Raw genomic sequence first — 11952 nt, forward strand, 5'->3', positions numbered from 1 at the left:
TTTTAAAAAAAGCTAAAGTGGATAAAGAGAAATACTTTTAACTGATGGTATATGGAGGGCATTATAATCATGTAATGAAACAAGTTATATGAATTGTTTAATGTGAAACTGATGATGTGCCCTGTAAACTTTCACTCAATTCACAATAAAAACCTTAAATTAAACCAAAAAAAAAAAAAAAAAGGGGTCCATAATCACAGGCATAGAAACTAGGTTTCACAACACATCACAGAATGGAACACTATGAGTACAAAGCCATAATAAATAATTATTTTAGTTGACCTGAAATAATACATAATCAGAGGAGTGATCATTTTATTTTCTGTTTCCCAATAACCTTCACTCAATGATTTTAGAATTACTGATGATCTTTGCCTTAATTATAGTGCAGTTAATTGCATAATATGGCGCTTCTATCCATAGACTTTGTAACTCTCACCAATAAACCTGCTGGGACTGGGTAGGAGAAAGTGGGAGAAGATGCTGATAGATTTATATGATTCAGTTGTGAGTGACTATTAACAGGGATAATTATAATTGGTTAATGTTTGTCTTCCTCATGAGTATAAAATGAGCTTAGAAGCAGGAGGATGAAATCTCACTACCTTCCAAGAAGAGCCAGGAGTGGAATGCATCCTTTGGACCCAGAAAACCCTGTGCATTGATGCTCCTTGGTCCAGGGACAGAAAGTTGTGACACTGGAAGAGTGACAGAGGAAAACCAACAGCAGAACAAAGAGCATGAGACAGGGCTGTGGCCTTTCCAGTCCATGGAGCAAGTAAAGCTGAGTGATTTGGGGGTAGGAATCTTGCAAAGTGGGTGCCTCCAGGCAATTAATTGTGGAATTTAGGTTTCTTGAGTGTCACCAGGCTGAAGGCTTATGGTGGAGAAGTGTGCCCTGAGGGCATTTGTCAGCATCCCTAAATGAGCTTTGCAGCATTGTCAGAGCAGGGCAGAGAAGGACCTAGGGTCAAAGAGAGGCCTGTCTGTGGGCAAGGCTGAGGAGAGGTTGTTCTGAGGGGAAGAACTGTGCCCTGAACATTTCTGACCTGAGTTGTAATTTGTTGTTGTTAGGTACCATTGAGTCGGTACCAACTCATAACAACCCTATGCACAACAGAACGAAACACTGTCCAGTCCTTCTTCAGCAAATGATCCCTCCTGACAATATGTCTGAAGTATGAGAGACAAAGTTTGGCCATCCTGGCCTCCAAAGAACACTCTGGTTACACTTCTTCCAAAATGGATCTGTTGGTTCTTTTGGCAATCCATAGTACTTTCAATAGTCTCCTCCAACATCATAACTCAAAAGCCTCAATTCTTCTACGGTCTTCCTTATTCACTGTCCAGCTTTCATATGTGTATGAGGTTATTGAAAATACCATGGCTTGGGTCAAGTGCACCTTAGTCCTCAAACTGACATCTTTGCTCTTCAACACTTTAAAAAGGTCTTGTGCAGCAGATTTGCTGTCATTTTATTTCTTGACTGCTGCTTCCGTGAACGTTGATAATTGACCCAAGAGAATGAAGTCCTTGACAACTTCAATCTTTTCTCCGTTGATAAGAATGTTGTTTATTGGTCCAGTGGTGAGGATTTTTGTTTTCTTTACATTGAGATGCAATCCATACCAAAGGCTGTGGTCTTTGATCTTCATCAGTAAATATTTTAAGTCCTCTTCACTTTCAGCAAGGAAGGTTGTATCATCTGCATATTGCAGGTTGTTAATGAGTCTTCCTACAATCCTGATGCCACGTTTCTCTTCAAATAAGCCAACTTCTTGGATTATTTGCTCAGCATACAGGTTGAATAAGTATGGTGAATGAATACAATCCTGTTGCACACCTTTCTTAATTCTAAACCATTCAGTGTTCCCATGTTCTGTTTGAACAACTGCCTCTTGGTCCATGTACAGATTCCTCATGAGCAGAATTAAGTGTTCAACAATACTCATACTTCGCAATGTTGTCCATAGCATGTCATGATCTACACATTCGAAATCCTTTGTGTAGTCAATAAAGCACAGGTAAACATCTTTCTGGTCTCTGATTTCAGCCAACATCCATCGGACATCAGCAATGCTATCCCTCGTTCCACATCTTCTGAATCCAGCTTGAACCTCTGAAAGTTCTCTGTCAATATATGCTTGCAGCCATTTCTGTATTACTTTTATTAGTAAAATGTTACTTGCAGGGGATGTCAAAGATATTGTCCAATGATTTCTGTATTCCATTGTGTCACCTCTCTTTGGAATGGGCACAAATAGGGATCTCTTCCCATCAGTTGGCCAGATAGTTGTCTTCCAAATTTCTTGGCAGAGATGAGTGAGTGCCTCTTGTGCCGCCTCATTTTCTTGAAATATTTCAATTTTTATTCCATCCATTCCTGGTGCCTTGTTCTTTGCCAATTCCTACAATGCACCTTGGACTTCTTCCTTCAGTATCACTGGCTCTTGATCATATGCTACCTCTTGAAATGGCTGAACATCAACCATTTCCCTTTGGTACAGTGACTCTGTGTAACTTGTTAGCTTCCCTAATAAGCACTGTAACTGTGAGTATGGTGTCTCAGTGCTCTGTGTATGTTGCAATGGATTATTGAACTCAGATAAGAAACAGAGAAGGCTGTATGAGAACTGGTTCCATTGTTGTTAAGTGCCATCGAGTGGGAAATGATTCATAGTGACCCTACACACAGCAGACCGAAACACTGCCCATTCTTGGGCCAACCTCACAATTGTTGCTGTACCTGTGCCCTTTGCTGCCACCACTGTATTAATCCATCTCTTTGGGGAACTTGCTCTTTTTCTCTGACCCTCCACTTTACCAAGTATGATATCCTTCTCCAGTGACTGGTTCCTACTGATAGGCCATGATTCTTAGTGATTTATCAGATATCATGTAATCATCCTCAATTTGTGATCTGATGTGAGCAGCCAATCAGTTGAAAAGGGAGTTTCCTGAGGGGTGTAGCTTGCATGCAATATATGTGCATGCTCTGGCAAAACTCGCCCTTTCTTGATCCTACATCAAACTCATCATTCTCTTATCTCTGTTTCTTAAGACATGACCCAGAAACCTGCTATCTGACCAGCCAATTTTAGGTTCATCAGCTCCTGCAATCACATGAGTTAGAAGAAGCCTTCAGACTGATGCCTGATGCATGAATTTGGGACTTGGCAACTTCAACATGAGCCATTTCTTTATAATCTCTATCTACTTCACTGGTTTTTCTCTTTTAGAGAATCCAGCCTAAGACAGATCTGTACAATGATTCCCAACTTTATTAGATATTTCTTCCCCCATTTTAATGACAAGCCATAGGTAAGTTTGCCTTATCATCATCATAGTCCTGCATTTGGTCTCTCTTCCTCATTTTGAGATTCTATCTCAGGCCCTGAACCTTCATCTTTAGCAGTAGTCACTGGACCAATCCCCAGCCTTGACTTCTCTATAGGAATCACAGTGATATTTTGATCTGGGGAAGGAGATCTGGAAGTTATGTAGTTGAGAAAGGAGATTACACCTAAGGAAAGAGAAGAATTTGAAGTGAGGCTCAGTAGATTGATGGTTTTTTGGCTATAAAATTTCTTATTCATCCTCTAATATTCATTCAAAAGAGCTTTTTCAGAGAAGCTGATATTGTTCTCCCACTGCTGGGCTCCCATTGTAATAGTTTATCACACTGGTTTAGACATAGCTTGAACCTTCTGGATTTAAATAACAATTCTGCCACTTTCTGTGTGGTCTTGGGCAACTTTCTCAACCTGTTCTGACCTCAGTTAGTGATAGAGTATGTTAGTAAGTCTAAGTTTTCTGACTCCAAAATACATGTTTTGTCTACTGCACCACAACGCTGTTCAATGTATAAAGTTTCTAAAGAAGGTTAGTACCTTCTCTTTCCAGAAGTGATTTTCCTCTATCCTTTTAATACAGGGAGGGAGACTGACTCACCAGCAAACACATATAAGATGTCACCCCACCAGTTAAGATAATAGCTCCATAGTAGATTTGACTCCATGACATCCCCACTATGCCAATGAACTTGTTCCAGGAATAAGATGAGGCAGAGAAACAAGCAGGTGGCTAGGATCAGAAGGAAAGTTATCAAAACCTGTAAGAGTTGCCAGTATGTCTCCACCCCCAACTCCATCCCCGCCCCTCCACACACACACTCGCAGCTCTTCTTCTGACTCCAGAGACTAAATGTATAAAGATCAAAAGAAATGTTATTTGGGGATTGGCCCATATGAGAGAGAAAAGGGAACTTCTACCCTGGTAGAAGTCAGTTAAAGCATGCTCTGTACAATAAGACAGGGCAAACATCTGGAACTTGGTGTCATACTGAAGAAGAGAAAGGTTAAGAAAAAAGAGAAATGTTACATTGACAATTTTACCATGGTATTATCCTGCCAGTCTAGGTCTGTACCTGAGGTGAAGCAGAGTATGGATACCTTCAGATCCAAGTTGATGGTCATGCTTCCTCTTCTAGGGAGACATGCTCTGAAGAGCCAACTAAGGCCAATGAATATGGTGAGGACAGAGATGAAGAAGAAGATCCTGGAGTATTGGAGATAGTCTGCCAAAAAGAAGAGAAAGGAATGACTTGATTATGCCAGTGGAAAGCTCTCCTTAAGGGAGTTAAACAGTCTAAAGAGAAGAAAGTAAGGACAAAGGAAGATTATTGTGTGGCACTGGGGACACAAAACAGGATCTTCTTTCCTAGGTTTTCATTGATACTTGGAATTTCGTAAATAGATCAAGCCTTCATAGTTAAACTAAAGTTAAAATACAAATGGTGGTGGTTATGTGATGTTGAGTCGGTTCCTACTCATAGTAACCCATATAGGGTTCCTGAGGTTGTAAATCTTTATGGAAGCAGAAAGCCTCATCTTTGTCCCAATGAGCCACTGGCAGATTTAAACCACAGCCCAGCTCACAATCCATTATGCTATGTGGGCTCCTTAACGAACAATTACTCTTGAGTAAAGTAACACATTCACTTAGTTATAAACTAGCTTATAAGCAGTGTGGCCCTAACATCACAAGACTGATGAAAATGTTTTCTTAGTTCTAGTTTGAATTCTAAAAATAAAACGTATTTATTCATATATATTACTTGACAGCTGCGCCCATGAGCACTGACCATGGATCCAAGCAAAATGAAATCCTTGACAGCTTCAATCCATTTATTATGATGCTGTTCATTTGTCCAGTTGTGAGAATCCTTGTTTTCTTTACACTGAAATGTAACCAAATTGAAGGTTGTATTGTTTGTTTGTTTTTTAAAATCTTCATTAGTAAGTACTTCAAGTCCTCTTTGCTTTCAGCAAACAAGGTTGTATCATCTTCATCTCCTAGGTTGTTAATGAAACTTCCTCTAATCCGGATGCCACATTCTTCCTCATATAGTCCAGTTTCTTGGATTATTTGATCAATATAACATATTTAACAAGTATGGTGAAAGGATATAACCCTGATACAAACCTGTCCTGATTTCAAAACACTCAGTATCCCCTGTTCTGTACAAACTACTGACTCTTGGTCTGTGTACAGGTTCTGCACGAACACAATTAAGTGCTCTGGAATTCCCACTTTTTGCAATAGCATCTGTAGTCTGTCATGATCTTTGCACAGTCAATAAAACACAAGTAAACATATTTCTGGCATTCTCTGTTTTCAGCCAAGATCCATCTGATGGTAACAATGATATCCCTCATTCCATGTCCTTTTCTGAATCCAGTTTGTATTTCTGGAAGATCCCTGTCAATGTACTATTGTAGCGATCTTTAATTTATCTTTAGCAAAATTTTACTTGCATGTGATACTAATGAATTTGTTGTTGTTAAGTGCTGTCAAGTCAGTTAATTTCCACACATGTAATTATTTTTTAAAGATCATATGATAAACAGTGTCTGGCTACCATTACTAAACATTTTCATCAAGGACACAATAGGTAGATTCTGATTTTAAAAAACAACAACAACAACAACAACAAAAAACCTTGTAACAGAGTTTCAAATTTTCACGAAAACCAGACTTATTGTAATAATGTTGGGTGCAGACTGGGGAAAACCCTGAATCTATTGTCCTAAAATAATCTATTTGAATGGAAACTATCCCCTGAAGTCATCTTTAAACTAAATAGCAGTTTAACCTAATTGTTGTTGTTGTTGTCAGGTGCCATCGAGTCGGAACCAACTCATAGCGACCCCATGCACAGCAGAACGAAACAATGTCCGATCCTGGGCCAACCTCACTACCGCCGCCACACTTGACGCCATCAATGATGTCACCTGGCTGATCCTTCTTGTTGGGGGTCTTCCTCTTTTTCTCTGACCCTCCACCTCACCCAGCATGACATCCTTTTCCAGCGACTATTCTCTCCGGACAATGTGTCCAAAGTAGGAGAGACGAAGCCTAGCCATCTTGGCCTCCAAGGAACACTCTGGCTGCACTTCTTCCAAAATATATCTATTGGTCCTTTTGGCAGTCCATGGCACTTTCAGAATTCTCCTCCAACACCACAATTCAAAGGCATCAATTCTTCTACGATCTTCCTTATTCACTGTCCAGCTTTCGCATCCATATGAGGTTATTGAAAATACCATGGCCTGGGTCAGGCGCACCTTAGTCCTCAAGCTGACATCTCTACTCTTCAATACTTTAAAAAGTTCCTGTGCAGCAGATTTGCCCAATGCAATACGTCGTCTGATCTCTTGATTGCTGCTTCCGCGAGTGTTGATAGTTGATAGTTGATCCAAGAAGAATGAAGTCCTTGACAACCTCAATCTCTTCTCCATTGATAAGAATGCTGTTTATTGGTCTAGTGGTGAAGATTTCAAACGGCTTTGCAGTCTGGCGCATTAACCCACAGCGCCACACCAGGACTCTGTACAGGGTGGCTGATGGTCGGAACTGACGTGACAGCACTTACCAACAGCAACAACATAGATGTATATCCATTCAACAATATCTACAAGTACAGTCCAATGACATTGGTTACAATCTTCATATTCTGTCGCTATTCTCTGGTGTGGCAATGTGGGACACACACTGGACTGTAAGGTTGGTTTGAACTGCAAGGTCAGTGGTTCAAACTCACCAGCTGCTCCTCGGAAACCCTATACAGGATTGCTATGGGTCAAAATTGACTCGTTGGCATTTAATAACAACCACAATATACATGGTGGTGGTGGTGGTGGTGGGGTGTGCCATGTGGTCAGTTCTGACTCATAACAACCCTGCATAGGGTTCCCAAGGTTGTAAGTCTTTACAGGAACAAAAAGCCTCATCTTTCTCTCATGGGATGGTTGGTAGTTTCGAACTGCTGACCTGCATCCTGACTCTTAACCACTATGTTACTATATATATATATATATGAGTTGTTTTGTTTTGTATATTTTCACAAAAATAAGTAAAATGATTTAAACATTTCTCAAGCCTCCTTCACCTCTATAGCTGCTCACGCACTATATCCATGATGAATCCCTTACAAACATGGCCAAATACATTGGTGTTGCCTTCCTTCCACAAGTGGAAATACATGAGTCTCAAAGCAAGGACCAGAGAGGAGTGAAGTTCCTAACTGAAAAATATTAAGAGATTTTGGAGTAAAAAATAATAACAATGTTGTAAGCTTTCTTCCAGATCACTGAACACCTTTTGCAAACATAATTTTAAACAATAGTTAATGGAGTCATGGTATGGCACTGTAGGGTAAGCACTAAACCACAAAGTCCGTTTGAACAACAAGATTGGCGGTTCAAACTCACCAGCCGTTTCTGGGAAATCCTATAGAGGATCACAATGGGTTGAAACCAATTTGACAGTACTTAACAACACAATAGTTAACGGCTGTGTGTTGTTGTTGGTGGTGGTGACTCATAGTGACCCTGTGGGTTTCTGAGGAGAGGCTGGTGAATTTGAACTGCCATCTTTCAGTTAGCAGTCCAGTACTTATCTTACAGTACCAGACCAGGACTCCATGGCTGTCAAATTAATTATTAATTCATTAATGTATTAATTTGCTTTTCTTAAAGGATTTTCTCATTGTTGGATTTGGAGAGTTTTTTCTTTTTAAAGGTATATCTGGTATAGACAGCCTATGATAATAAAATGAAGTCACATTTACTTTAATTTCTATATTATAATAATTTCAAGCTGGATCTATGGAAGTTAACACCCCCAAAATTTGTTCCACAGAATTCCCAAAAGCCCCATCTTAAATCTGTTTTAAAAAATCTCAAATCTGTCTCATAGTGACCGTGTTAGGCAGGGTATAGCTAACCCATAGCAAAGCTGTAAATCTTTACTGAAGCCCACTAATCTTTCTCCCGGAAAGTTGATGGTGGGTTTGAACAGCTGACCTTCTGCTTAGCCATCAAGTGCTTAACCATTGCACTACCAAGGTTCCGTCTGTTAAAGATTGTTGTTGTTGTTAAGTGCCGTCGAGTCAGTTCCAACTCATAGCTATTTTCTATGAGGAGCAGCTGGTGAGTTTGAACCATTGATTTGCAGTTCAAACTTCCTTTCAGTCCAGTGTTTATCCTACAGTGCCACAAAGATTAGGCTTGCTAAAGTTCTTCTACTCTAAAATCCCTATGCAAATGCCCCTCTCCTCCTTCTTGTCCCATCCTCTCTTAGCTCCAGATCTCTGAAATCTCAGCTCTGCTGCTGCAAATGAGTCAGTGATGACAGAGTACAGAAGACATACTAAGTTTGACTATTTGCTACCACATTCTTACTTGAAACAGATCTTTCCCTTAATTTCTCCAGGCTAAACTATCAATTTTAGCAATGTTTTGAGAAATTTGAAGATTTCAGAAATAGAGTAACTTTCCTTGCTAGTAAATACAGCTTTTCTTCAATACACAAGCGAAATAAAACCTTCAATATCTTTGACAGGGTGCCTCTTTGTTGAGCTTCTTTCCTGTGTCACTGTGGACCAGTGTGATTATTAAGCTTAGAAATTTGGATTTGGGACTTATTGATGCTAATTTTCTCTTTTGCTTGCTTGAACCAGGAAGATGTAAAGTTGGGTTGGGGTGTCACTTTGTTGTTGTTAAGCATCTAGTCAGTTCCCACCCATAGCGATCCTGTATAGGGTTTCCGAGGAGCAGCTGGTGAGCTTGAACCAACGACCTTGCAGTTCAAAGAGACCTTGCAGCCCAGTGCATTAATCCACAGCGCCACACCAGGACTCCTTTCAGGCACATGTTGTTGTTGTTATGTGCCGTCGAGTCGGTTCCGACCCATAGCAACCCTGTGCAGGGTTTCCGAGGGCATACACACTAAAAAACATGAAGACTGAGTTGTAGAGAGAAAACAAAGCATGAGTAAAGATGAGTTCCAAATCTGTGAACCAAATGTCAGGCTGGAGAATTCACCTAACTCAAGTGGCTGTAAGGGTTGTTCATTGTGTTGTACAAAGGGCCATTATGAATCAGAACCAACTGGATGGCACCTACTACCAGCAACAACAAATCTCCATGCTGCTGCCATTATGCCTTTATTCCAGGCACATTGTTGTTGTTGTGAAGTGCCATCGAGTCAGTTCCAACCCATAGCAACTCTGTATAGGGTTTCTGCAGAGTGGCTGGTGAGCATGAACTGTAGACCTTGTGGATCAAACCAACTTGGCAATCCAGCGCATTAACCCACGGCACCACACCAGGACTTTAGAATGGAAAATATCTAGCATTGTGGAGAAGAAACTATGAAATCTGCAGTGGTAACTCAATTGGAAGACAGGATAAAGGCCCCCAACAAGATGGACTGTCGCAGTGGCAGGAGCAATGGACTCAAACGTAGCAACGATTGTGAGGTTGGCACAGGACTGGGCAGTGTTTTGTTCTGTTGTATATGAGGTCACTATGAGGCAGTACCGACTTGATGGCACCTAACAACAATACAGGTTGGTGATGTTTATTGTATGGTAGTTCCCAGAGTCCAAGCTCAGGAGTGCCCATTGTCTTGATGTAAAGACCTACTTTTTTCCCTTCAACCTCTGCAAAACAGTTCAAGTCCCTTTTTGTGGCAACACATTCCTTTACAACACAGTCTGATCTCACCTATGCTGTGAGGAATTAAGGAAATGGAACACACACTTGAACTTGAGACTTAGCAGTAAAGTGAAACACAATATCCTCTACTCCCTCACCCTGCTTCCCTTCACCCTTTTGTTGTTGTCGTGAAGTGCTGTCGGGTCAGTTGTGACTCATAGCAACCCTGTATAGGGTTTCTGAGGAGCAGCTGGTGAACTTGAACCGCACTGACTTTGCAGTTCAAACAGCTTTGCAGTCTGGCACATTAACCCACAGCACCAGCTGTAACAGCAAGACCCTCAGTGACCTGGAGCCACGGGAGATCAGGGACAGAGTCAGGATGGCCAAAACTGATTCCGGGACAGAGATGAGTCCATCTTCTTGAGCCATCTGAGATACCTGTGTTGGACTCTTGGAAATGACTGGGGGTAAGGAGACAGAGGTCCTAGATTCTTAAAATCCAGTAGGGAAGAGCCTCAAGTTTTTGAACTTGGTCAAACTTCAAAGACCGATAATGATGTACTATTGTCACAGACTAATGAGAGTTGTACAACCTGATTCTATTTGGGGATTCTATGGGACACTGTAGGATAAGCACAGGACTGCTAACCACAAGGTTGGTTCCTCAAACCCACCAACCACTTCTTAGAAACCCTATATAGGTTAATTGTATAGGAACCAACTCGATGGCACTTAACAACAACAATATTGCAAAGAAATTACTGGCCCTAGAATTAGGACTAGTTGACACTGGAAATAAGGATGAACACGTGATTTGTAATCGTGTTCCTTTTCCTTAAGAACCCAGTTTGCTTTGTCACTCTGTCTCTAAGGTGAACTCGGAGTTTCCAAGAAATGAACTATTTGCTACTTTAAACGTTAAATGACCAACTTGCAAAGTTCAAACTCATTAAAGATTTAAATTATAATCTAAAAACGATTTCTTCTCTGGGCACCAAGTTATATAGATTATCATTGCAGCTTAATCTTTATACTTTTATCTTTTGTTCCATTTCTGATTTCCTTCAGAATTAATTTTTAGGAACAGAATTGCTGAGTCAAAGGAGAAGAACATTTTTCAGTGTCTGGATACACAGTACCATATTGCTTTGTTTAGAACCAATTTACCTGGTCTCCAGTGGCTGTGAGAGTGTGCAGTTTTGTGCATGATCACTTCAACATCTCCATGAATTTGATGGTTTCAAATAGTACCTTGTTATTCATCAATCTCTATGATTGGTTGAGATTAACATTGTTTTCCTTATACTTGTTAGACATTTATAGCTCCTGTTTTGTGAAATGTCTATTCACAAAAATATTATTTATATGGGACATGGTCTTTTTATGTTAATAATTTGTGTGTCCTATTTTATATATGAAAACCATTAGCCTTTTATCTTCTCTATTTGTTACAAATATTTCTCTGGTTTTTCTTTTTAGTTGAAGATGTAGTTGAATGGCCCGCCTGCTTTGGGTTTTAGTTTCATCGCAAGATGCTGCTTTGGAATCTGTTCCTTAGTCCCCAAGGCCACAGACCATGGCCATATAATTGACACTACAGTTGGCCACCTACTGCCATCATCTGCTTCCATTTTTCCAAAAGGAAAAATCAGAGAGTAGAGAGAGTAGTTGTTAAGTACTGTTGAGTCGGTTTGACTCACAGTGACCCTGAAGAAGGTTTCCAAAGAGCAGCTGGTGAATTTGAACTGCTGACCTTGTGGTTCAAACCAACCTTACGGTCCATTGCTTTAACCTACCAACCCACACCAGGACTCCAAAGAGAGTTGTTGTTGTCAGGTGCTATCAAGTTGGAACCGACTCATAGCGACCCCATGCACAGCAGAACGAAACAATATCGGATCCTGGGCCAACCTCACTACCGCTGCCACACTTGAGTCCATCAATGATG

General features: G+C 40.6%; 1 protein-coding gene across 1 annotated transcript in view; it reads right to left on the bottom strand.

The window, feature by feature from the left end:
- Positions 1–3341: 3341 nt before the first annotated feature.
- TMEM202 (transmembrane protein 202) overlaps positions 3342–11952 on the bottom strand; it is an 11219-nt gene continuing 2608 nt past the window's right edge. The window contains exons 3-5 of the mRNA XM_006866516.1: positions 4427–4576; positions 3952–4083; positions 3342–3523 (exon numbers count right to left, since the gene is read on the bottom strand). Of these exons, the coding sequence (XP_006866578.1) occupies positions 3342–3523; positions 3952–4083; positions 4427–4576 (464 nt within the window). The remainder of the gene's footprint in view (positions 3524–3951; positions 4084–4426; positions 4577–11952) is intronic.

The sequence above is a fragment of the Chrysochloris asiatica genome, unplaced genomic scaffold (assembly GCF_000296735.1).
Source record: "Chrysochloris asiatica unplaced genomic scaffold, ChrAsi1.0 scaffold00092, whole genome shotgun sequence".
Lineage (NCBI taxonomy): Eukaryota > Metazoa > Chordata > Mammalia > Afrosoricida > Chrysochloridae > Chrysochloris > Chrysochloris asiatica.